Genomic DNA, 27,222 nt, shown 5'->3' with positions numbered 1-27,222 from the left:
TGCAGTCCCTTGTTATAAAATAACGTAAATTCCTAAATCCATGTAGTGAATTCCACGTGCTTTTTAATTTCACGTGCAACTTTTTATGTAACTATGGAAATGGTGGCCCAAGACGCCAAACAGCAAATTATACGACCCAGTTTTTTAAATAAATGAAAACTCACAAAAGCAAGCCCATACGGCAGATGTACCAGTACCCTGGGTGTGGTGAGAGTCCACTCAAACCCCAGAGCACGCCTCCGGGGAACGAGCCCGCGCACCTGCACAGGCAGGACCCAAGTTCAGGGGCTTTGTCTCAAAACAACAAAGACCCGCCCTGCAGCTCTCCAGCCGCTTCCAACTGACCCCTGCAGACTCGGGAACCCCCGCATCCCGCAGAGCCGCGTGCCCCCGCCCCACCCCCACGGGCCGCTGTCCCCCCCCCCCCCCGCGGCCCCGCCCCCCCAGCGCGCCACTACCACCAACCCGCCTCCACTCCGGGCCCCGCCTCTGGCCCCGCCCCCTGCGCCCCTGCCTCGACCTTCCCGGCCCACCTGAGCCGCCACCCGACTGTCCCCCCTTCCCCCCTTAAGCGCTGCGCCCCTCCTTCGCTGTGTCCCTTTTAAGCGTCGTGCCCCACCCCGTGGAGGCTCCCGCCTCCCACGACCCCCCCCCCCCAGCCGCCCCGGCCCCTTTAAGCGCGCGCCCCCACCCACCCGCGAGACCCCCGCCTCCCGCGCCCCTCCCCCGGCCCCCGGCCCCCGCCCCCCGGTTCCGGGGCCGGGCGGGGTCCCGGGGCCAATGGCTGCCGCGCGGCGGCTGCGCTCCTCCCGCGCTCCTCCCGCGCTCCTCCCGCGCCGGCGGCGGCTCCTCCCGCGGGGAGAACTGTCAGCGCGCGGCGGCGGCGGGCCAGCCCCGTCATATGACCGGCCGGCGGTCCCGGCGCCGAGCACAGCTCCTCGCGCCGCGATGGCCCCGCCGCCGCCCCCGGCCGCGCGCTGAGCCGGGCTGAGGCCGCGGAGCCGCAGCCGCAGCGGAGCCGCAGCGCCATGGCCCCGACCCTGCTGCAGAGGCTCTTCAACAGGAAGGGCGGCGGCGGCTCCGCGGCGGCGACTGCCCCGGGCCGGGCGCCCCGGGAGGGGCCAGCCTTCAGGTGAGGGGCCGGGGACCGGCGGGCGGGAGGCGGAGGGGAAGGGGATGGGGGAAAGGAAAAGGGGACGGGGTCTCCCAGGCCGCCGCCGCCGGCCCCGAAGCCCCCGCCTCCGGCACCGCAGGCCCTGGCCCGCGCGGTCACTGGCCCCCTTCCCGCTCGCGGCTGCCGGGACTCCCACGGTGCCGCCCGGGGGTCTGGGGGCCGCGGTGGGGGCCGGGGCGCCGCTTCAGCCCTATTGTGCCCGTGACTCTGCTCTGAACTTGGAAGCGCGCGGCGGCACGAGCGCGGCACCCTCCTCCTCCCTGGCCGGGGGACCGGTTCTCGGACGCGTGGATGGGAACGTGTCGTTTCCCCGTCGTGAGAGGCCGGCGGCGCGTGGTGTGTGCGGGACCCGAGATGCTGTAGGAAGTGGCCGAGGGAGGGGGGCTAACAAAGCTGGAGCATGTGTGCTCGGACCTGCCCTCCCAACACGCGCCCCCGGAGACGCGCCACTCGCCCGGGGGGCGCGCTGGCATCTTGGGTGCCTTAGGCTGATTTCTCTGGTTCGTTTCCCCGACAACCTCGTGCGGCGGCTAAGACCATAATTCCCATTTTACAGCCGGGCAGACGTAAAGTCGCAGAGAACCGAGCAGCTTGTCTGGTGTCTGAACTTGCATTTCACTCGAGTTGTGTGACCAGACAGTCCAGTCTGAAATCTCTAGGCTCGTCTGCTTTCAAGGGCTCTTTTAAAATAGGCCTTCTTATAATTGCCTTTCGGCACGCTTACGTTGAGAAGTTCATTTCTTTCCCCGTAACTGTTGTTTTAAGTATTTTAGTGAGCATCTACTTCCAATCCTGACACTTTTCGGCTAAAATGTCTTGCAAAAAGAGTTTAAAGTCTTCCTCTCTGTGCACTAGATCTAGACTTAGTGTAATAAGCCTTTTAAAAGTTTTAAGTGAAACTTTGAATACATTTTGGACTAAGTTTTATGCTCTAGATTTTGCTTTTCTTAAATTCCACTCACTGAAAGCACACAAAGCCCCTGGTTGCAGTTATGTGAGTATTACCAGTATTTAGTGTCTGTGGTGTGTGTGTGGGTGTGTGCTGTTGCTTGGAAGGTAAATTGTTAAGCCTTGACACACCTTCGGTAAATTCTCCCGTGTTCTGCAGGTGAACTGAATCGTTAAAATTCGAGTAGGGCATTCTCCGCCTTTCACTGCTGTGGGTCCTAGTGATGGCTCTGTTGCTTCTGGGAACGGTAGAATTACTTCAGGCTCAGGGTGTGTAATTTCTTCTCTTCCTCCCAGTAACCCAGACTTGGTGGAGGGGGACAAAGGCTGGAGGGAACAGGGCATGAGTTACAACTGTCTTTGCTTGAGCAGCCCTTGTCTAGGGTGTGAGAGCCCCAGATGCCTGGCCACGGTTTGCCATGCTCTCTGCTCACTTGCCCACCAGTGTTTCCCTCCATCCACAACTGCATTGGAGTGTATTTTGAACCAAAAAAAATACTGTGGCTATATTTAGGCCCTGGCCATATTAGGGAAACTGATTCTAACTTGGTGGGAACATTTTCAGTATAGTGTTCTGACTTCCTGTCAGTGTCTAGTGAAGAACACAAAATTGGGCCAAGGACTGGTTTTGGGTTTTGTCTTTGTTGACTGCTTTAGGATTTTCTGCAAGTTTTGGAGGTAAATGTGTTGAAGAGAATTGGTGATCCCAGGACCCTTCGGCAGTGTGTCTGCTGTGGGCTCACCTTGGAAAAGGTGAAGTAAAGACTCAGGAAGATGAGGGCAAATCAACCATGACATGTCACATTGACCCGGGGCACCCGGGCGAGTCTTTCCTCCTGCTTTCTCACCTGACTTAACTCTCAGATGCTGTGAAGCCATCAAATGTCCCCCTCCTACCCTGTATAAGATTTAACCAAATAGGAGATGGCTTGTGCTTTCAGGGGAGCGGGTACCTCAGACAGGTAATGAGCTGCCCCTGGGGGCTCTGTGGTTGTATAGATTTCCAGAAGTTAAGGTGTAAACCTTACCTTAAAACTCTTGCACGCCTAATGTGAATTTAGTGTTTTTCAGTGTGTTTAATTACAGGAGGTAACTTGTAGATCTTGAGAAGGAAAGGAAGATTCAGGTAGGCTTTGGGGGCAGTTCTGTAGCATAGATTGTTATATATTTGGGGAAAAACCTAAGTAAAAATAAGGTCCAGTTTATATATATACATATTTTTGTTTTAGAGGTTTTCTATATCTTTTTGCAGTGATGGACTTCCGCTAGTTATTTTAAACTTTTCCCCACTCCTCCTCGGTCTTGCCCTGGATAGTGCTGTATTAACCGTGGGCCTCGCCACGTCCCTGACTTCCCAGCTGTCTTTATGTCCGTCTGGTTCTCTGGAATTTATTAGAGAGGAATTTTGAGGACCAGGGTAAGTAGCTTACCTTGCAGGTCTTTTTCAGATCTTTGTACTTCCTGGGGTTCTACCTGCAAAGAATCATCACATTTGAGATTCCGTCTTACATGTATTTCTTTGAGGATCTTGACAGGAAGCCCTTTTCATAGCTTTGAGGAAGGAGCTTGCTAGGAAAACAGGAAAAGAATCAGAAGAGATTGAATTTATAAGTTTGAGAGAAGGAATTATGATTATGGTTTTTGTGAAGTGTAAGCTCCATTTAAAGTTATAAAGTTGCATTATGGTCTTGAAATTTGAAAGAATTTTTTTTGCTTTCACTTTTAACTAATTCTCACACACACACACACACACACGCTTTTTAATTTTTTCCAGAAGGATAAATTAGAACAAAATGAGGTTACATGTCTGGCAGCTCAAATGAGAAATAGAATTGGATTCCTGGTTGCCTTGCATCTCAGATCAGCATGTTCATTTTAGGAACTTTTAAAAACCAAGATGTGTCCACCAACTTCTTGCATGTCTGGTTCAAGTTTGAAATTTTATCTTTTTTTAAAAATGTTTCTGGTAAATTAGTGGACCAGTTTCCGCCTCAGATGTGTGTGCAAGATGGAGGCGGAGAAGATCATGGGTTATCCAGTGTCTTATTTGGGACCAAGTAGATGAAGTAAGCATGTGTGTCTCCTGGGATGTGAGGGGTCAAGAGAGTGTCTCAGCCACTTGGCCACTGACTGTGTAAGGGCTGGGAAGAGACCGCCACCCCCACACCCTTCCAGTCCCGAATATTTGAGGTCACATTGCTTAGTTCCTGCTAATCCACGTCTTCCACGTTTAAGTCACCTGCTCCAGGGTTAGTATAATTTAATCCACTTATCGTTATCTGAGAGGGTCTGATGCTTAGCTTCTGGGTGTGTGACTTTGAGCTCCACCTGTACATACTGGGGTAGGACATCTAAGGACAGCAGGTCCTACACCGACATGCATCAGCAGCAGAGAACACACTGGAAACTGTAACAGGAAGATAACTTAGACGTTGATAAGGAGCACACTCTTGCGTTAAGTACCTCTCTGAGGACACACTGTTCTCATCCTTGCTGTGACTGAGGGCCAGGCCAGGAGTTACTCTTCCCTCTAGCAGAAGGGCTTCCCCCGCCCGCCCGCCAGCTTCCAGGACGCTAGCATCTAATGAGATTTTCCTGGGGTAAGGGAGGAATATTCTGGAAAAAACACAGATAGCTCCACTACACCACATGTTTAATGATCTTTTTAATAAGACATGTGACACATAAATCATACGATTTGTCAGTACACCCACCCCACTGCATTGCCTGGTCCTGAGCTGGGCCCTGAAGGGTGTTAAGAATTTGGGGTCAGAGTCCAGCTCATATGGTGGATTCCGTTCAAATCACCTGGAGGACCAGTCAAGGAGGCCATCAGTTTCATCCTGCTTTGTGCCACCATGTGTGCGTACAGACCTGCGTGTCTCTCTGTTTCTCTGGGCCTCAGTTTTTGTCATTTGCAAGTAAGGTGATTGCACCCTTCCTGTGTAACAGGGTTGCGATAGGGAGGTAATATATTTGAAAATCTTGTGAAAAGAGTAAAATGCAGTACAGAACGATTTTAAGTATTACCAAGGGCCTCTTAACTCGTGGAATTCAGTATCACTCATATTGAGGCTTTACAAAAACTGAGCTGTTTTTCAGAGGCTGATTTCTCCTTCAATTAGTTGGGATACTTGGGACAGAGCTGAAGCAACTTGTTATTACTTCTCTTTTTTACCTCGATGGTGTTGGTCATGAAACAGATTGAATTTTCAGAGGAGTGCTAAGACCCTCATCAGATCTGGATGAAGGTGGCTGGGTGGTCAGGATTGGCTTCAGGAGTGTGGTATGTTTTTCAGAATTATTTACAAGTTTTTCGTATCAGGAATAAAATCTTATTTAAGTGGAAAGGAAAAATTTGTTAGGTGAAGTGATACAGCTGGCTGGTGGATGGCACTCTGCAGCTGCCAAATCTTTATTTTTTGACTCTGCGTACATGTATGTGTATGTGCACATGCACAGGTGTTCTCTAGAAAAAGTAAAAACAATATAAACTTGTGAATGATACTGAAGGTAGGTGTGGGACCACACACGTGGGAAGAGAGGGTGAGCAGTCCTGCTACCAGGATTTTAACAGCAGTGGTCAACCAGGGGGTGAAATTTTTATTTGATCCTTCTCTGTTTTATATTTGGTTGGTATTTTGGGTTTTGCTCTAACGAATTTGTGTTACTTTTGTGATTTAAGTTATTTTAAATGTTAAGTAGGCTCTGGGGTATCTTCCATTGTGAGGCAGGGATTAAGTGTAAGATTTGCTGAGAAACTCGATTTGTATAAAAAGTCTTTATAGGTTTTCTCTTCTTTGCTAAAATAACTGGTAGTTCCTGTTATTAAGAGTAATATGCTGTGAATTTTAATGTACTTAACACCTAAGTTCTTGATGATCCTTAGGAGGCCAGTTTAATTGGTGAAGTTGATAATTGAAGGCGATATTTGTGTGCACAATTTTTACTAGTGGGGCAAGTTTCCTGCCTCCCCCAACCTCAGCCAGCATGGTGTCCACCAGGGCTCAGGAGCTGCAGCCAGGTCCCCAGGTGATCACCTGGATTAAGAGAGATCTAACTAAGATTTATTTGAAGTGTGTTTGGAAAAAGGTAACACAACTTTTTAGATTTGGGGGAAGCTTGAGTAAGTTTAAGGGGCTGGGATTGGATGTTTTTAAAGCTGAGAGACGTATTACAATTTTAAGTTCTGAATGTGAAATGGTCATGTTACATGTTGTCATTTGACTTAGCAGGTGGTCTGAGAGATGGGCTGGGCTCACGGTCTTTTAAAGCACAGAGGGTAGAGGTAAAGAGGGGTTGATTTTTGCCACCGTGGATTTGGGTTGTGTTTCCCATGGTCTGCCCATCAGATCAGCCTAAGGAAGCCCCTGCAGTTGTTTTTCCTTGGCAAAGGAAGTCGTAAAAGATTGTCCTTGTGCTCCTGAAACGATCTGGCTGTTGGTGTGAACTCCCGGTGGGTGAATCCGATTTGAGAACTGGTGCTGTGCAATTTCCCCAGACACTGTTTTTCTTGGTGTGGGCACAAAAGAACACATGTTTTATCCTGATTGTCCAAGTCCCTTGCTGGCATGAACAATCAGGCCTGCACCATGAGATCACGTCCTTGGCTGTAAAAGTCAGTCTTTCCCTTTGTGGATAAGAATGCTAAAATATCTGGTGAGTTCCTACTTACCAACTGTTCTTCTTATCTCAGGTTTGTGAGAAATGATTCTTATGTAAAAGAGGAAAAACAGGATGGACTTTTCCAGCTAACTGGGCATGTAATGGTGACTTCCCTCAACCCCACCCTGTCTGCAAGTGGAACATCCATGACTCACCGCTCAGGCCACACAGACACTCTTTTGCATCGTATCCTGGTGGGGGCAGGATGGGGGTGCAAGGGGGTGGGCTGCCGTCCCTCTGTGTTCAGCCAGAAGTGTCTAGCTGCCTCTGTGATGGACTCCTGGTAAGGACAATGTGCCATCTCACACATCATGCTATTTTTCTTATTGCGCTTTATGTTTGTGCTGAAATAATGCAATATATTAAGTGCAATAAATACAACCATTAATACTCTGGTGTTTGGGGTATGTGTTGGATGGCAGGTGCTTTCTGTTACATGGGATTTCAGTATTAGTGTGAGTCTGGATCCCCCGCTATCATGTTTCTCTCTAACTGTGTGCTTTTCATTCATAGATACCTTTGGAATATTTTTCTAGTTATTTGTCCCTGAATCTTGCTTCAGATGTAGATCATGCTCTGGAATTTGCACCCAGTGTTGTGTTATGAAGAGATAGGTGCCTGCTTTATGAAGATGATTTTATCACCACACTTAAGACATTTTCATCATCATATAAGAGCATTTCTGTATTTGAGGTAATACACTTTTAAATCAGTGACGACTAGTGTCTGATAATTTATGGATATCTACTTGAAAATGACCACCAGTTTATGCAGAGCGGTCACTGGGGCAGTAGAAATTCATCCCCCAGAGCTGATGGGGGTTGAGGGCAAACCTGCGTATCTGGTGGGAACCTCAGCCGAGTTTCTAGTGAGGATAGTTGTATGTTGGATATTAATAATGTAACCACGCATCCATCACATGTGGACAGCCTAAGTAAACTATGTGTTGATGATAGAAGGACTTTTTTAGGGAAATTGATAGTCCATTTATTTGAATATACCCTAGGTTACATTGTGTAATCCAGCAGTCCCCAATCTTTTTGACACCAGGGATGGGATTCGTAGAAGACAGTTTTTCCATGGACCAGGGAGTATGGGATGGTTTTGGGATGATTCAAGCTCATGACATTTATTGTGCATTTTATTTCTATTATTATTACATCAGTTCAACCTCAGATCATTAGGCATTAGATCCGGGAAATTGGGGATATCAGTAATGGATATCAGTAGAAATGGAATATATTACATGAATTTACTTGATAATTTAGCACAACCCAAAAAGTATACTAACTTTAGTAGAAGTATCTGGTTTTCCTTGAAGAAAGTGTGCTCGAGACCCTGTAATGCTAAATGCTGCACTGCTGAGATTTACTTGTCAAACAGTCACTGTTTCATTTTATTTAATTGTGACCTACTCTGACAAAAATGTGTGTGTTTAAATGTTGTATCCATGGAACTTTTCACAGAACATATTTTCATTTATTTTGATGGTTTAACAAACAGAAAACTAGCATTTGCTTACAAGTACACATATGTCAGTTAGATGGAATTTGGATTTTTGCATTTCATTGGTGAATTTTGCTCACTAAACTTTTTGTTCAGTTGTCATGGCAACTGTGTTTCTTCACAAGTTGGAGACAACTTAGACGTTAACCTGCATATTTCTCAGAGATGAAACAGGTGTTGATTTAGGATGTGTTAGGAAGAAACAGCAAAATCACCAGTCTAATCAGTTCTGCCTTTGACACCTTACACGTACTTCAGATTGCCAACCACCTTTCCCTGGTGTACCCAGAAAACTGAGTGTTTTGTTCTGTCATATGGTTGAAACCTTTGGAGTAATGGGAAGACATTAGTGTGCTTGATTTCATCTAGCTCTTATTTGACTATCCTCGTTTACTCAAGTTCTCTTCTAAAACAGGATTGAGAAATAGTAACAAAAATATCATTTAGCCAATTTAAGCATACATTTGAGTAGTTGAATTAAACAAGAAAACATCCATGTTGTGGTTAGATATGGGAATTCTAATCCTGGCCCTCCTGTCCCAGCTGTAGTGCTTAGTGCAGGGCCTGGCAGGAAGCTGTACTTAAACGCTTGTTAGAGGAATGAATGAATGAATGAGACTTTTGCAAGCAGACGATCCTTAAAGATTCTCTGGTATTCCAGAACCTGATCTCTTGATAGGCTATGTTTTTTTTTCTCTTGATGTTTCTGATATGCGTTTTGTCATTTGTCAAAGGAATCTTGTTATAGACAATGCGGTTTCCTTCTTTCCATTAATATGAATGAATTCTTTTTCTGATATAAAATTAATGAGGTAGATACTCTAAAGGGACCTGCCCTCTCCTTAAAAAAACAAAGACACATAAAAAAGACACTTCAGGGACTTCCCTAGTGGCTCAGCGGTAGAGAATCTGCCTGCCAATGCAAGAGACACGGATTTGATCCTGGATCTGGGAAGATCCCATGTGCCACGGAGCAACTAAGTCTGTGCACCACAACTATTGAGCCTGTGCTCTAGAGCCCGGGGACCGCTGCTGAGCCCATATACCACAGCTACTGAAGCCTGTGCGCCCTGGAGCCCATGCTCCACAAGAGAAGCCTTGACGATGAGAAGCCCACACTGCAGCTAGAGTGTAGCCCCCCTCACCACAACTAGAGAAAGTCCGTGTAGCAGTGAAGACCCAGTGCAGCCAAACCTAAAAGTAAATAAAATGATCAAAATGACCCTTAAGTAATACATCTGAGACATAGTTATGAAACTTCATAGCTGTTGAAAGCAGCCTATAGGAAAAGTATTTAACAACATCTGTAAACCTCTGAAATTACTAGCAAACTGTTTGCTATAAAACTATCCTATGCTGTTTAGCATTATTGAATTTTCGTGTGGCTTGGTAAAACTGAAATACATTATAGAATGAAATTAGCTAAGTGGCTCTTTCAAACGGAAGATACAGCACATGTGCTCAGGCACTTCAGTCGTGTCTGACTGTTTGTGAACCTGTGGACTGTAGCCCACCAGGACCCTCTGTCCCTGGGATTCTCCAGGCAAAAATACTGGAGTGGGTTGCCATCCCTTCCTCCAAGGGGTCTTCCCAACCCAGGGATGGAACCTGAGTCTCCTGCGTCTTCTGCATTGCAGGTGGATTCTTTACCACTGAGCCACTAGGGAACTTAATTCTAAAAACAATGTTGGTATTCTAAATCCTCAAGAGACGGTGTTTGCAGGCTGCAGGAAGTAAGTGCTTTAGAAAAAAAGATGGCCTCTTCTTTGCATTCCATGCATGATGTTTCCAGCTGAAAAACTCATTTAAAATGGGTTTAAAAACCTGGCATGCCCTTTAGGAGGTGATGGCCCAAACTGATGTGTCATTGGCAATGGCTTCGGTGAGTGGGGAGGGAAGCCACGAGCAAACATTTCCCTGGCTTAGCAGGCAGTGCTGTTTGCTTTAGGCTGGTGCACTGGTTGTCAGGGCCACACGAGCCCACAGAGGGCCAGTGAAAGCTGCCTGGTCTCTTCCGTGTGCGCAGGGCCCCTTGGAGACCCTAGGAACACCTTGACCTGGAATAGGTCAGCCCTGACCTGGAACACTGTGTGCCACTTAGTGCCACGAGCTCCTGAGAAACAGCTCACAGATTAAATTACGATTGTGTTCAAGGTTAACTTTTAAATGCACCTGATGAAAAATCAAACAGTATAAAATGGTATACATTGAAATACAAGTTTCTCACTTCACACCCCTAATCTCTCTTTCCAAAGGCTACCCTTATTATTTTTTATACTTTTATTTCTTTTTATTTCTGGCTGTGCTGGGTGTTTGTTGCTGCATGGGTTTTCTCTAGTTGTAGCAAGCAGGGGCTACTCTTCATTGTAGTGCGTGGGCTTCTCATTGTGGTGACTTTTCTTGTTGCAGAGCACGGGCTCCAGGGTGCTCTGGATTCAGTAGTTACAGCATGTGGGCTCAGTGTGTGCGGATTCCTGGACTCCAGTTGCACAGGCTCAGTAGCTGTGGCACGTGGCCTTAGTTGGTCCTTGGCATGCGGAATCTTCCCAGACCAGGAAGCACACCCGTGTGTCTCCTACACTGGCAGGTGGATTCTTTACCACTGGGCCACCAGGGAAGTCCAGGCTACCCTTATTATACCAGTTTCTTTTAGTTTATCCTTCTGGAAATATTCTGTGCAGACATAAGGAAAAACATCCCCTTTCATTCACAGAAACGGTAGTTGCTGTACACACCGTCCAGCATGTTGCTAATACCCGCTTGGTTTCCGCTGACTGAATGCACAGAGAAGACTTTATTTAAGCCAGTGGTTCTCCGTCTGGCTGGACATTACAGGGCACCAGAAAGATTTAAATGCCCAGACCATTCTCCGAGATTCCAATTTCATTAACCCTGGATGTCTATGGTTTGTCTTTATGAACACCCCACTAAGGTACTTTTAGTGTGCATTCAAGTACACAGCCCTCTATTGATGAATGTTTAGATTGTTTTCAGTCTTTTTTTTTTTTTTTTTTTAATTAGAGATGGTGACCATCCTGGTCAGAAGATGTTTATGCAGAAGCTCAAGTATCTTTCTAGGGTTAGGATCCAGGGTGGAATTTCTGCCAAATCACTCTCTGGAGATGCTGCACCTACCTACGCTCCTAGCCGTGTAACTGTGTGTAACACTAGAGTGGCTGGTTAGTGGGGGCGATTGAAAGTGCCCTGAAGAAACCGTGCCCGTGGGTGGACTGTACCTTCTGCCTGGGAGTTACTGACCCTCTGTCTAGCTTGTGCTTTGGGGCCTGAATGATTTAAAAGAAAAATGTCATCGGCATGAAGGTATTAAAAAGAAAAACAAAAACTTTCATACCTGGAGATGTTCTTTAAGCATGATTCTTATGATGATAAAAATCTAAAAGAATTATGATTGTTGTCTAACAGCTGGAAAGTAGCTAAATTGTGATGTTAGCTTCATAGGATATTATATGATGATTAAATGATTATGGGGACTTTATTAATATAATTAAATTAAGTATTTTAATACAATATATAAAATATATTAATGCATATTTAATATAGCAACAAATACATAAAATACTAAATATATATCATATTGATTATAATACATGCTACATAATACACATAAATAATGATATATAAATATAAATATAAAATGTGACATTATTATAATCAAATATTAGATATGGTAAATAAAAATCCCAAAATCAGTTGGTTCCTACAATATGAATATATTAGTAAAATACGTAAATGTATGACCAAGGACTAGAAGAAAAACAGAAAAATACAAGAGTTGATGTGAAGGGGTAATGACCTTGTAGGTAAATATTCTTTTTAAAAAATTCATTTATTATTATAAAATAGTATGGGCAATAAATAAAAATTAAGAAAAATTCTTTTATAATGCAAATAGCCATTTGTGGTTTTAAAAATATGTTTTTGTATTCTAAACCTTATTAACTATGGACTATCGGTGTAAGTGGTGTGTCTGCAGTCTTTTAAGTTGCCTGTAAGTAGCTGCTTCTCTGGAGTGTTAGAGGAGCCCCCAGTGTCTGTGGAGGAGGGACCATTTCCTGTGCACTAGGCACCATGCTGCCTCATCTTTGCTTACATCCTCTTGCAGTTACCCTTTGACAGTGGGTATTTTATTAGGTAATTTTTAGATAAAAAGTTACAGATAAAAACTGAGGCTTGCTGGAGATCAACGTCTGGTTAACTAGTGGCCCTGGGAATTTAAAACCCAATTCAGTACATGGTCTGTATTCCTTCTCTACATGTTAACATTTGAAGTTCCTAAGAGGTTTATAAGGAAGTGTGAGGTCTCATATTTCTAGGGAGCTTCCCATTTAACTGTGCAATGATAGATACCAAGTTTAAGAGCTAACTGGTGATACAAAGCAGTGAGTAGAGCAGGACCAAGTGTACTGTCCTGTTCAGATGGCAGGTAGGACTGAGGGCTCTTTAGTCTGGCTGCTTAGAGGCGGCTTCACCCAGGAGTTAAGACCTGAGGGGTAGGACTCAGGGCTGGAGAGGCTGAAGGTGCGTCACCTCGGCAGTATTCTGGGTTAGCGAATGGACCAGATTCTTTGAAGTTAGAGTGTTTCTGGGAGGCAGGATCCACTGGCCAGAACGTGCAAGGCCTTGCAAGCATTATATACATGTTCAGTTTTAAATTTTGGTGGCCCCAAAGAATAAGTGGAGGTCCTCAATCTGTACTTGGAAGGTTAATAGAAAGAGTAGGGAATCCGTTCTGGATTTGTATTCTTGAGTTCAAAGCCAGCTCCCCCCACTTATATCGTAGGGCACACCTGTCTTAGTTTTTTCTTCAGTAAAATGAATGTAAGATGGCTTTTCTTGCAGGGTCCCGAGGACTAGAGAGTGCACATCAGCTACACCTGCTACGCAACACTTAGCACCTGTCAGGCCTTCCATTCACAGCAGGTCTTGTCACTGTCAGAGTCCAGTGTTGTCTGCTTCTGCTTCCAGCTCCTCCAGCTTCTTCCCTGTGTTAATCCCGACTCTGGGTGATGTCCAGACTGTGGGGAAGTGGCAGGTGGCTTGTCTTCATCAGGAGGTGGTGTTCCTTCCCCGAAAGGCAGGTATGAGCAGCGGTGGGTGAAGCAACGCAGCACAAATACTTTCGCTTAAATTTTGGTGCCGGATCCAGATCAGTGCAGTTTTACTGTGTGTGATATTCCTTAGTCTCCCCCGCATCCCCAACCCCAGGCTTCTCATCTCTGAAGGGAAGAGCAAAATGGATACAAGCCGGTAGTGTCACGGTTCCCCGTTATGGTTCCCCTCCCAGCTCGTGGCAGAATCCATACATGTAGGGAGTTCACTCTCTCTTTTTTTTTTAAACTCTTAAGAATCTGTTACTCACATAGTTTGTTTTGTTTTGTTCTGTTTTAAGATTTATTTTTGGCTGTGCTTGGGTCTTCATTGCTTCTTATGGCTTTCTGTAGTTGCAGTGACCGGGGACTGCTCTGTTTTGGTGTGTGGACTTCTCACCGTGGTGGCTACTTTGTTGAGGAGAAGCATGGGCTTCAGGGTGCGTGGGCTTAGTTGTCCACAGTACGTGGTATCTTTGTGGACCAAGGATCACACCCATGTCCTCTATATGGCAGGTGGATTCTTAATTAACCACAGGACAATCAGGGAGCCACACCGTCCCCCTTTTAAAGTAAAGGCTTTTTAAAGAGCAGTTTTAGGTTGACAGTAAAACTGAGAGGAAGGTCCAGAGGTTTCCCCTTTACTCGAGTGGTACTTTTTTTTTTTTTTTTTTTTTTACCAAGGGCCAACCCATCTCCACACACTGTCATCACAAAGCCCTTAGTTAACTTTCAGGTTCATTCTTGGTGTTGTATGCTCTGTGAGTTTAGACAAATGTGTAATGACACGTTTCCATCATTGTAACATCATACAGGGTATTTTCATGGTCTTAAAATCCTCTGTGCTCTGCCTTCTCCTCCCCCCTCCCACTCCCAGGCATCTCTTTTCATAGCCCAGGAGTTCCTTTTTTTTTTCCGTAAGTGGTTTTCCAAGTTTTGTGAAGAGCTGAATAGTTTCCTAAAATTGCAGACCTGTACCAGGGAGAGGAGATTGCATTTGAACATGAGTTAGATTTTTACAAACAGAAAAGGGATGGGCAAGGGGAAGGAGAGAGGCATTTGTCTCAGAAACTAGACGAAGGGAAAGCTTCCAGTTGTCTATAATCTCACCTAACTGAAGCGCTAAGTACTGACCCTAATTGCAGTGGTGGTGGAGGTGGTGGGGATCTTAGTTTCAAAAACCCGCGTCCTCTGCCTCCTCCAGCTGACACTGTTACAGGCTACCTGGTGCCTGGAGATGCAGCCCACCCACAATTCACAGCCTGTTCAGCATCCTGTCTTCCTTCTTCCAAGCCACCTCCTTCCCACCCAGGTGGTGCTGGACTTTGTTCTCTCAGCTGATGACCGCCCGCTGCTCTGATTGCTGCAGCCAGGATGGAGTTTTACAGCCTGGACCATAAAAGTCAATATTGTGTTTAACACAGTGGTAGCCGCATGAGTTGTCCGAAGCTTGCCTTGACTGCTAGCATGTTTGGTAGCTGTTTTAACAGCACGGTTCGCAATGAGCACTGGATTATAAGGATTGTCATGGCCCAATCAGCAGACTGTGGTAGGTAGCATCCTGGAGGGAAGTCTTGCTGTCCGTCCTGTGTTAGACCTCTGCTCTCTCCCCGTGTTTTAGAAACCTTTGTGTGCAGAGCCCTTGGGCTCCAGGACTCAGAGGTACTGGTGGGGGTGGGGGTGGGCACAGTTATCCTTGAGGATAAAATAACAGGATTGCTCCTCCCCATTTTAACAAATCCAAAGTATTGTTAAACTGTCAGTTATCACCCCTCTGCTCAGAAGATTCACCCTTTCTTCTCATCCTAGAAATATCTTGAGCTGTGGGACCTTGACCACCTCTGCCCTCAACACTGGGACAAGCAGGCTTCATAATTTTTTTTATTTTGCTGGCTGACATTCTCAGTGAGGGTCTTTCCTCACCATCAGATTAATTCCCACATGGCCTTTTGGGGTCAGACGAAGAGGTCACTGACCTACATTGGTTTAGGCCCTGAGATCCGCACAGGTTTTCTCCATCAGCTCCTGTGCGGTTCCAAGCCTGGCGCGGTCCAGCTTCCCAGGATTTAAGGCTGAGATCAGGCATCAAAGTTTGCAAGTAATTATGAGGCTTATCTGTCTTGCACTGCGTTCTCTGCACGTAGTTTCCAGGGGGACCTGACTGGTATGCATGGAGGAATGTGCCTGAGGCGTGTTTCAGAGGAAAAGGGAAACGATGTGAAAGGGACAGGGAATTGTCAACAAAAAGAGTAAGTCATTCTTCAAAAGGAGTAACATGTAACATTATGTGTAGGGTTTGAGCCTAAGTAACCCGGGTGAATGGTAGCATAATTAATGCAAGCGGAGAAATGACTTGAAAAAAGGAATGTGTATGTTTGTTTTTTCACGTGAACTTGAGGTGCAGCTGAATACCCCAGTCATGATGCTCAGGAGACCGTGATTGTCAGGGGATATTTTAGGCCAGTATTTGCCAAAGGGGACTTGGAAATCTACAGCTCTCTCTTAAGACTTTTCTTCTTTCTTTTTTTGTAATTAAAAACATTGAGGAACTTCCCTTGTAGTCCTGTAGTTAAGGCTCCATGCTTCCAATGCAAGAGGTGTGGGTTCGATCCCTGGTCAGGGAACTAAGATCCCACATGCCCCATGGCCAAAAAATTAAGATATGATTGGTATATAACATTTTATTAGTTTCACGTGTACATTACGATTTGATATTCATGAATATTGTGAGGCAGTCGCAATAAGTGTAGTTAACATCCGTCAGCTCATGTAGTCACAAAAATGTTTTTTTCCTATCACGAGAACTCATAAGACCTGTTTTCTTAGCAGCTTTCAAATATGCAGTACAGCATGAACTGTAGTTACCATGCTATGTCCTAAGACTTTTCTCTTTCTAGTCCCTCCCTCAAAATTACTTTTGTCCAAATTATGTTTGCTCTTCCCAACCCAGTTCAAATGCTTTCTTGACAGTTTTGCTGAGCCCCAAGTGGGCACACGCCTCCCCCCAGCCTCTGCACTTACTGTTTCTTTGTTTGGTCTTTATGCCACTGACAACATTCCACCAGCTGGTTTTCTAATTAATCAGACATGACCAGATTATACCGTGCGTGCAGGGAACATCATATGTCCCTGTAGCACACAGCACAGAACTGAGGACGCTGATTGGAGCTCAGTTGATGTTTAAATATACTTAGTCAAGCCTGGCTTTTTTTAGCTAGTATTACTACTTAGAGGAATAGAAATTTATGAGCCATTCTATGGAAGTTCGTTTCTGTGCATAAACTTGCCTCTCTAAAGCTTTTAAGGACACCTCCTCGTGCTTCCCCTGCAGAATTTAACCAGTACATGCGTTAATCCTGTCTGTGTCTGTGTTTACCCGCTTCTCTTCTTTTTTTCCAGTTACAGGGTTATTTAATTTTTCTTCAACCTTAGAGACTGTTTTCTACAGACCATTTTATCTTTTTCTATACTAGTTCCAGCTTAGGTTTCTGAGGTTCATCACCCAGAAATGTATGATGTATTCTCTTAAGAAGATACTTTTTTTTGAGAGCTTGGGTTTGTCATCAGAACAGCTTGAAAGCCATCATTCCGTAAACTGACCAGACCTTTGCTCAAACTGAAACTCATGTACTTATCTGATGTTCAGAGAACCTGAAAGAGCTCAGTGTGTGTTCCCTTTAGTTGGACATTTTCAGCAGGAAAGTGTCTGGTGCTGTTGACACGTGGCCGTGTCCCTGGCTGTCTCTCTCTAGATCAGCCATGAAGAGGCTGAGTTCACTCTCCACCCATCACTGAAAAGACCACACTGTTTACACTTCTCCTTCCAGAGAAATGTTTGCTTATCCCTACTTCTGTTTTCTGGTCCTAATCCAGGTCTCTGTCCAAGATAAATATTCTATTGGCTTCACGCTGTTTTATCCTCATTAAAAAATGAGTGACCAGATACCTGGTCACTAGGGTGAAAATGTTAATGGTGACTCAGACTCGGATGAATAAGTGAAGGCTTGTTTGGGTTTCTCATGTCATAGTTTAAAAAAAGAAGCCACCTAAGTTTACTTGTGCGTGAATGACATACACTTACACCTTCAGGGGGCTCTCAGATGTCCGTTCCCCCCGTTCGAATTTTGTGAATGTCAGTTTTGAGATAAGTGGGCTGACTAGGACTTGAGAGTTATGTATTTCACCCATAAATTGTGACTGCTTTCATATGGTGTTGAGAGTTGACAATGGTTTTTAAGTTTTTTTAAAAATAATTTTTAAATTTATAATTGAAGGATAATTGCTTTATAATATTGTGTTGGTTTCTGCCATCCATCAACATTAATCAGCCACAGGTATACATATGTCCCCTCCCTGTTGAAGCTTGCTCCCACCTCCCACCCCATCCCACCCTTCTTGGTTGTCTCAGAGCACCGGATTTGAGCTTTTTGAGACATACAGCAAATTCCCTCTGGTTATCTATTTTAAATACGGTAATGTGGCACTTTGATTTCCCAAAGAACATAGCTTAGTTTGGGAGGAAGCTCCAATAGTCACCGTCTGCAGCCTTTATTCCATGAGAGTATTGCCCCCTGTCTCTTAGTGACAAGTTACCCAGCATCAGAGGAGTTGCAGTTTTGATTTTCAGGGCTTCACTTCTCCTTTTGACTTTTTGTGGTTTCCTCCTCCTAATGCTATATCCTTAATTTGCCACATTAATTAACTCAGATGAGGTGATTTCTTAGTGGGGTATGGCGACAGGAGGCCCGAGGGGGAAAGATTATTTTCTGAGTACTGCTCAAGGCCCTCAGGTCACTTTTATCCCCGTCTGTGATTTGATCTATGCACCTGAGGCAGAGGCACCTGTGGGTCCAGATGCCTAGGGGCGGAAGCCCGTTGGGGATTGGAGTAGCTTGTGCTTTGATGATGTTGAGGATGTCCCGCCATGAAGTCCTGTTAATGGAATCATCTCTCCTCGGCAAAGACTAAGAAAGACATGTTTAGCCCAGGAAATGTAGTGGTGATGGTTTCAGAATAGTAACAAGCCACGCTGGAGGGTTAGGATACTGCAGTTAGGAATCACATCAAGACATAAACCGGTTTCCCTCATGGATTTCTTTTCTAAAAATCATGCTGAGAGAGAGGTGAGTATTGGTTAAATGTGCTGTTGACTAAGACCAGTGTTTCAGAGAAAGGATCATTGATGATGGACTTAATTGGAATAGTTCACATTCACGTGGATTTTCCAAAGTGGTCACATGAATTTCACAGAACAGGACATGGATCTCCTGGACTAAGAGGTAGGTGCCTGTGCAGGGTGAGCCAGGTTGGGGACACTGATCTCTGGGCTCCTGCATCGTCTCACAGCCAGTTTTTATCCCTACAAGTTTGACCAGGTCTCTTGTTTTTTTTTTTTTTTAAATTTTTATTTTATAGTGGAGTGTAGTTAATATACAATATTGTGTTAGTTTCAGGTGTACAGCAAAGTAATTCAGTTATATATATATACATGTGTATCTATTTCTATCCTAGATTCTTTTCTCTTACAGGTTTTTATAGAGTATTGAGTGGAGTTTTCTGTGTAATATAGTAGGTCCTGCTTGATTAACTATTTTATGTATAGCAGTGTGTGTGTATTCATTCCAAACTCCTGATTTGTCCCTCCCCCACTTCCCCTCTGGTAACCATAAGATTGTTTTCTATGTCTGTGAGTCTGTTTCTGTTCTGTAAATAAGTTCATTTGTATCATTCCTTTAAATTCCCAGTGTAAGTGGTATCGTATGATGTTTGTCTTTCCCTGTCTGACTTCACTTACTATGATCACCTCTAGGCCCACCCATGTCACACATGGCGTTGTTTCCTCCTTTTTATGGCTGCGCAATATTCCATTGTACATGTGTACCATCTCTTCTTTATGCAGCCCTCTGTTGACAGACATTTAGGTTGCTTCCATGTCTTGGCTGTTGTAAGTAGTGTTGCTGTGAACATGGTGGTGCACGCATCTCTCTGAATTTTGATTTTCTCTGGATATGTGCCCAGGAGTAGGATTAGAAGTGGGGATAGACGGTAGGTCTTTTTTTTTTTTTTAATTTTTAAGGAACCTACATACTGTCCTCCGCAGTGGCTGCACCAATTTACATTCCCACCATCAGTGTAGGAGGGTTGCCTTCTCTCCATACCTTCTCCAGCATTTGTTTGTAGCAGTTCCCTTGCTTTGCACTTGTTAAACATTGTTATGAATTTGTAACTAAAATGCATTTTATTTTTTTAATTATCTTGGATGGGTATTCTTTTGTGTATCCTTGAACATGAGATGTGTGCTCTTTTCTGGTATTGAGGTGCTCTAAGCTGTGAACATGTGACTCTTCGGATTCAGGCCTAGAGTTCTGGGTGTGGCTGGGCTGGTCCCGCTTCTCCTCGCTGTCCCCCTGCCCCCACCCTTCTTACCCCAGTCAGAGTGAACCTGTCTCGGTTCCTCCAGCACTTTCGAGTGTTCTCTTTGTAAAGCTCTCCTTGGGCGGGCCTGGCCTCCTGCCTCCACCTCTCAGCTGCGGGCTGCTGCCCAGTGCAGGGCAGGAGCGGCCGTGGGTTCCGCAGCCTGACTTCGGCTCTGTGACACCGACGTCGCCGCCACACAGCTGTGTGCTCTTGGTGCTTTCCTGAGCCTTGCTGTGCTGGGCTGCTATTTCCTTGCTGGCCTGGTGGGACCAGCACGACCGCTTCGTGGTGCGGCCATGAGGCTCAGATGGGGCTGCCCTTGCAGGGTGAGAGCCATGCCTGGTCCCTGGTAAGTGCTCTGACCACCAACCCAGGGGACAGCACAGCCCCGCCACGTCGTGCCCGTCACCGTGCTCAGCACCCCATTCCGTTGGAGTGTGGTTTCCTGTGCCAGATTCTGCCGTGACCCCGCAGGGTCAAGGGGACATGCTGCACCCATGGGTGGTTCGTGCCCTTTATGGGGTGGTGGGGGCCGGGGAGGACAGTGCCCAGGGCATTTGTACATTTGTAGGCCCTCAGAAAATCAATAAATAAGCAACAGCCCTGTCTGTCTAATGCCTTTGACCTCAGCTTCCCTTCCCTTTTGTGAAGATCGTCTTAGCATTTATTGGTAGCTTTGGATGAGGAGAGAAATGATAGAAAAGACCAGCTCCTGGTTGGGCCTGGGATTCTTTGGGAGCTTCTGGGGTTGGGACTTTGCTGTTTCGGGCCCCTGCTCCCTGAGGAAGAGGCGGTGCACATGGACAGGCCTCCAGGAGAGGGGCTGTGTCCTCGAAGCCAAGGTTACGGTGGGGTCTGAGAGAAGCCTCAGGGCTGGGTTTCCCTCATGGGGTCACGGCCGCCCCATCCAACTTGCAGGGTTTCTCGCTTTCAGCTTCTGTCAGTTGTCAGGTGCTCGTGTAGCCCAGAAGCCACTTGACTTTAGTCAGCAATGAAAGCAATGCAAAGGGAAAGCTTATGCAAAAAGGAGAAGAGTTTCTGGATGGAAGTAACGGGAGAGAAGCGTTTTCAGCTCCAGGGGTGGTGGTGATCACCGCGGCAGCCCCACTGGTGTTCTCAGTGCAGAGAGCCTTTCTTAGGGGGAGGCGGGGGCTCGCTGGGCTGCCATGATTCCTTTGTTCAAGGCCGTTCGAGGTCTGGCCCATGATTAATTGCTGTAAGGCCTGTTGGACCTTCAAGGCTCAGTGGTGAATAGCAAAGACTCCAGACAGGGCTTCCAGGGCAGTCATTTGGAGGACAGGGTCCAGCCTTCTTCCACCGGCTCTGCCCTGGTGGAGCGGCGGTAATAATCAGCTTTAGCGGTGGGCCATGCAGTCCACTGTGGTGTGGATGCATCCGGTGCATGTACACTGCTTACGGTTTGTTCATACGGGCGCCTGGTTCTTTCCAAAGAAAGTGAGGTGGGATGTGTAGCAATCACTAGAGCCTGTGTGTGTGTGTTTGTGTGAGAGAGAGAGAGAAGGAAACAGCAGGCTCTTACCACTCAGAAGTCATTTTCACATAGTTAAGATGTTAAAGATGCTGTTCTGTTATGAAAAACAGCTAGTTCATGCGTTTATCAGAATAATGGGTATATCCTAGGGTGACCTGGGTTTTGTAGGATGACCAGGTGCCCTGACCACCCTGTATGGTGATACCTCTGTATGTGTTCCGAACTCTAAAAGTTAACTCAGGAGCAAGCTTCACATCTGCTCTCATCTTTATGTCAGATACGGTGAACGGTTAGAGTACAGGAGTGAATGTGGTACATCCTGCCCTCGAGCTGTTCAGTCCATGGAGGTTTATTCTGCAGGTTCTGTTGTAACAGGAATTCACAGTGTGCCAGAGAGCAGAGACTGGGGCCTCACAGAAGCACCCAATAAACAACTCTTACATGACCCAAGGTCTCTAAGCTTGGTAGGTTCCTTCATTTTTCAGGTGGTTTTTTCTTTTAAGCACTTTTTTAGGTTTTTTATCTTTCCATTTGAAGAGTTAGATACTGAATATATATATTTAGGTCATTTTGATGCTTGAGCTCATAATTTTAAAATTTTTATTGTCCTTCCATCTTATCTGTGGATGATTGTCTAAAAGTAAAAGCCAAGTTCTCATGATCTGAATGTGTTCACTATGGATAATTCCCTGCAGACCTGACTTGGGGCTGGACGGGGTGGGGGTGAGCATTAGGTGGGCCACAGCAGTGGCCTGGGACTTGGCGTTTTCTGCAGGACTTTGTGGTTTCTCCCCAGCCCCTCATGGTACATTGCTTCCAGTCCCCTCGCTAACCTTGTTTTACTTTTTAGGACCCCCAGATACCCCAGGCTTCAGATGTTTCTTTCGCATTGAGAACCTGTAAGGAGTTCTTACGTTCGTATGTTTGCGATACGAGGAATTTTGCAGGTTGTAGCTCGTGACGATTCAGATGCAGGAAATGCTTTTGGAAGGTCACTGCCTCCCATGGGTTCAAGGGGCACCAGGCCTCCTAGCCCCACTTGGCACATGACTTCGGTAGTTATCTTCACACTCTATGCGCCACACGCCCCCACCCCATGCTGTGTGGAGTGAGGGCTGCAAATGTCTGTCACCTCCCTTCTCTCTGCCTTACGCAGAAGTGCTGCATGTGATGAAAGCTGTGTGTGGGTGGATGGGGGGTTCTGATGGGCCTGAGCAGGTGGCAGAAGACACTGAGACCCAGACAGCAGGGCCTTCCAGTCTTTTCCTTCCAGTAGAGGAGGCACAGGTGAGTGTGGGCTGGGCTCTAGTTAACAGGCATTCGCCTCACACCCGGCTAGTCCCAGGGACACATGGAGGACTGGGACACGAGCTGCCTCTGGAGCTTGTGGGGAGCAGAGGGGGTGGCCATGGAAACCACATCGGATACCAGGACAGTCGCTCCTCATCGCTCTTGGATTCCATGTGTGCAGGCTCGCCTGCTCACCAAAACTTGTCTGTAGCCTTCAGATCAGGGCTCAGGGTGCTTTTCTGGTTGTCGGGGACACAGGCAGGGTGGCAGAATCCTGCGGCTGCCCGGTGTGCACGTTTCCCACTGAGGCAGACGGAGCAGTGCTTGTCTTTCCTGCCTGCTCTCCTGCTATCCTGTGCAAGGACAGGCACTGCAGACACATGAAGTGTGCAGTCGAGAGAGTCCAGGTGCGGTTTTTTCCCTTTGCAGTTTTGTGCTTTTCATTGGTGATGCTGCTGTTCGAAATGGCCCATGTGCCTTGTGCCTGAGCGCTGTCTCGAGTCCTCTGGCAGGACAGCTTTGATGTGCCTGATGGAGAAACTGTGTGTTAGGTGAGGTGCGCGCCGGCGCGAGCTCTGGTGCTGTCGGCTGTGGGTTCAGTGTTAATGAAGCAACTGTATATATTAAATAGCAGAAACACACATAAAGTTCGGTACTAATCAGTTCAGTTCAGTTCAGTCGCTCAGTCGTGTCCGACTCTTTGTGACCCCATGAATCGCAGCACGCCAGGCCTCCCTGTCCACCACCATCTCCCAGGGTTTTCTGGCCAGCGGTATGCAGGCACCTAACCCTGTATTTCTCCTAAAAGCAGCCGTTCATCATTAACCGATGCCGTGTTTGTGGAGCCTGTATAGAGCTCAGGCACCATGAATGACTGATCTCCCACACCAAGAGGTGGAAAATGGGCCCCAGATTCTAGAATGAGTTGGACTGTTGAGGTGGGGTCAGAGCCATGGCTTTGCAGGGCTTGAAGGATAAAACAGTAAAGCCCAGATTGGGCTTGTACAGGGAGACCCTGGAAGATGCCATCGTCTAAGGGCAGGCTTGGGGAACAGGGTGGCTGTAAGGACAGGGCTACAGGCACAGGCTCCTGGGGAACTGCAGGGCAGATGCAAGGCTGCCAGAGGAGGCAGAGCCCCAGCTGGGCAGGGGTGGTGAGAACAGTGCCCAGGCATGTTGGCTGTGTGCTCATTCCCTGAGACTCCGTGCGCTCTGAGATGAGATGGGGAAACTGGAGAGTGTGGGTGTAGACACGGGTGTGCAGAGACTGCTGCAAGTGTCTGATGAGTGACCGGTTTTCCCCAAATAGACAGGTGTGCTGCTCTGGTTTACAAGCCCCGCCCCCTTTGCACCTGCACAGGATGGGGAGCCAAAACCAGCCAGGTTTATGGGTTATATTCAGGGAGGGGAGAGGAGGAGGGTGGCAAGCGAATGTGGACCAGGTCACAGGGTGCCCCATCTTCTGCAGAGCAGGCTGAGCTCACACTACCAGTTTCCTTCATGCTCACCCAGCACCCACGGCCCTGCAGTTCCCAGTTCCCTCGTCCCATGACCGTCTGGGTGGAGGCTGGGGGCAGACACACTGTGGTTCGTACAGAGGTACCAGCTGCTCTCGGTTCTCTTGCAAGGGGTGGGGGTGAATGGCTTCCTCTGATGGTCTGAGAGGTTCCCGCGTGAGCCTGGCCTTCCAAATGCCCTGTGTCTTGGACTAGGTTTCCTGCCTTTTCTCAGAGTTGGAGCTGGAAGAGTGGCTGGTCAGACACGTGCACACCACCAGTCACAGGGCCAGCCTGAACGGAGAGGTGCTGAGTGTAAAATCCATCGTGGAATCCAGGGACAGGGTGGATTATTGAATTCAGTTCATCTGTTCCTTTTGTGCTTTTTTGAAACGTGAGTCTTAGAAAATTTTAAATTACATATGTGAAAAGTGAAAGTGAAGTCGCTCAGCTGGGTCCGACTTTTGCAGCCCCATGGACCATAGCCTACCAGACTCCTCTGTCCATGGGATTTTCTAGGCAAGAGTACTGGAGTGGGTTGCCATTTCCTCCTCCAGGGTATCTTCCTGACCCAGGGATTGAACCTGGGTCTCCCGCACTGCAGGCAGACGCTTTACCATCTGAGCCACCAGGGAAGCCCAGCTTCCCATAAATTTCTACAGGACAGTGTTTCATTGCTCCCTTTGAATTTCTCGGACATAATTTGAAAGCACTGTTGAGTGGTACTATTTCTAAAGACCAGATTCTTGGGTCCACTTGTGTTTGTTAATTCCGTGGAAGTTATACACTCTTCCGTGGAAGAGTGTAGCTGTTGGAAACAAAAGGAGTACAGTCGTGAGTACAAAAAAGTCTCTCTGGTAGGGAAAACTTTTCCCTAAGAAATGTGTTCTTTGTGGAAATTCTTGCGTAATTCCGTGTAATGGTGAAGATTCACGACAGTTGTCCTAGGTGCACCGTGACTGACATAATCTTTAAGAACTGACGTAAAGGTTAGTGTTGTCTTGTGTTTTGGACTACTTAAGTTTAGTCAGATTTTTAAAGATGTAATTATTCTTTAAAGGCTTAATTTTTTACTCTTGAAAACTATTTACCCACTTATTTATTTGTCATCTGTCTGCTCTGGGTCTCAGCTGTGGCACGCAGAGCCCTTGTTGCAGCACGTGGCTGTCTCTGTTGTTGAGGCTCGCAGGCTTAGGTGCTCCTCGGCATGTGGGATCTTAGTTCCCCGACCAGGGATGCAACCCCTGTCTCCTGCACTGGAAAGCAGATTCTTAACCACCGGACCACCAGGGAAGTCCCATAAATGCATGATTATTTTTCACAGGAACACCCAACCCTGTGCTGCTTTGAGCCATAATGAGGTTTTCTTGTCCCTGAGAAAGTGACTGTTTTCAGAACCTGTATGAACAGCGGTGCGTGAGGTAGCCTCAGTGAATCCGACAGAAAAGAGGTTAATTCTGACTTCAGAAGCACTTAGCAGCTGCCTTCTCCCTGCTGGGTGTGAGCTTAGCTTCACAAGTAAAACACAAAAGAAACAAAATGTTGCTGTTCACATTCTCAAAGAGTTGCTCGCCTGGTTTGGAAGTTCGTGGCCAATGTTAATATCCTAATGCATGGGAGGAGGAGAGAGTAATACCTGTTAACAGCTAAATGCAGATCCAAGGTTACTTGTTAAGCACCACTTGCCTGTGTGTTCCTGATGGGGACTGCGCACTGCTGGAGCCTCTTGTCCTGCACTGTGACTGTTACCTGTGTGAGATGCAGGGGCTGTGGTTCACGAGGCAGCTGAGGGTTGGTTGCAGCAAGGTTATGGGAGAAATTCTGAGCTGCTAGAAACAGATAGCCTCTTTCGGGGCTACTGTCACTGAGTCCGTCCTGTCTTCCTGTGTGGTTGTTGAAGTATCCTTAGGAAAATGGTCCTTATGGGGAGCATTTACAGGATAGATGGTCCTTGGTTTGGGTCCTAAACGCTTTTGCTGGATTTGACTCTGTTAGGAGGGGCGGTCTGTGTGGTTGGAGGGACCTAGGAGGTGGAAAAGGACTTGATCCATGGAAGAAAGAATGGCTTATGTTCCCTTCAAAGCTAATTAATCATAGATTTCATTTTCTAGCTGTTACACTAATTTGTTCTAGAGTTTATCGTTCCCAAGGGGTTCTGCAGTGAGTTGCTTTGGAAGGCTTAATCGCCTGCAGCTTCCAGGGAATTGGCCCCGTTTGGGAAGGCGACTGACTTTCTTGGATAAAACTGTGATTTACCAGATGTCATTGTGGTCACAGTTATTCATCTTTGCTTCATGTTGAATAACACAGTGCAGTCATCCATGAGTTTAGCTGCCCAGATAGGACAGTGAGTGCTCTTGGGCAGGCATGTAGAAAGTAGGACACCCCACATCCATCTGAGTGGTACAGTAAGCATCCTTAGCCACCTTCCTAGGAGTAGAGTAAGTGTCAGCATCACCATTATTTCCAACTAAGAAGACAAGCTCACAGAGTCATGTGGCCGAGTGATGAAGCCGCAGCTGAACACAGCCCTCTGCCCTGCAGACCTTACCTCGTGAGATGGTCCGGCTGCCATGCCTCCTGGATCCTGGTCCCCAGCTTGTCATGAGGAGCTGACTCAGAGGAACGAGAGGCTGCTGAGTCAGAGCTGACAGCCTTTGTCCAGCTCTCTCCTCATAATTGACTTCTGTCGACTGCCAAGCAGCCCTCTTAGTCGGCAGCTGGTAGAGCTCTCAGAGCACTTGAGGAGGCTTGTGCATGTAACTTGCCAGCGATCCAATTATGTGAGAAGCGTTTCGTTTTAGCTCTGTTACGGTATCGCTGTTTCATCTCTGGCCAACCAAACCAAAGAGTCGGTAAGAAGCACTTTCTGTCACTAAGTTAACTCTTTTTAAAAAATGTATTTCTTTATCTGACTGCGCTGGGTCTTAATGGCAGCACCTGGGATCCTCAATCTTCCTGTGGCATGTGGGATTTTTGGCTGCAGCATGAGAACTCTTAGTTGTGGCATGTGAGAGCTAGTTCCCTGACCAGGGATCGAATGCGAGTCCCCTGCATTGGGAGCCCGTAGTCACTAAGGTAACTCTTGGCCTAACCTCTAGTAGGTTTCCTTGAATAACTCTCATG

At 46.8% G+C, this 27,222-nt stretch overlaps 1 protein-coding gene across 2 annotated transcripts in view; it reads left to right on the top strand.

Moving 5' to 3' along the window:
• Positions 1-896: 896 nt before the first annotated feature.
• Positions 897-27,222, top strand: part of FNIP2 (folliculin interacting protein 2) — a 123,063-nt gene continuing 96,737 nt past the window's right edge. For both annotated transcript variants that reach the window (XM_040251605.1, XM_040251603.1), the window contains exon 1: positions 897-1,132. In XM_040251605.1, the coding sequence (XP_040107539.1) occupies positions 1,029-1,132 (104 nt within the window). In that variant the 5' untranslated portion in view covers positions 897-1,028. The remainder of the gene's footprint in view (positions 1,133-27,222) is intronic.

Source organism: Oryx dammah, unplaced genomic scaffold (genome assembly GCF_014754425.2).
Source record: "Oryx dammah isolate SB20612 unplaced genomic scaffold, SCBI_Odam_1.1 HiC_scaffold_12, whole genome shotgun sequence".
NCBI lineage: Eukaryota > Metazoa > Chordata > Mammalia > Artiodactyla > Bovidae > Oryx > Oryx dammah.
This window is presented reverse-complemented; position numbering and strand designations above follow the sequence as displayed.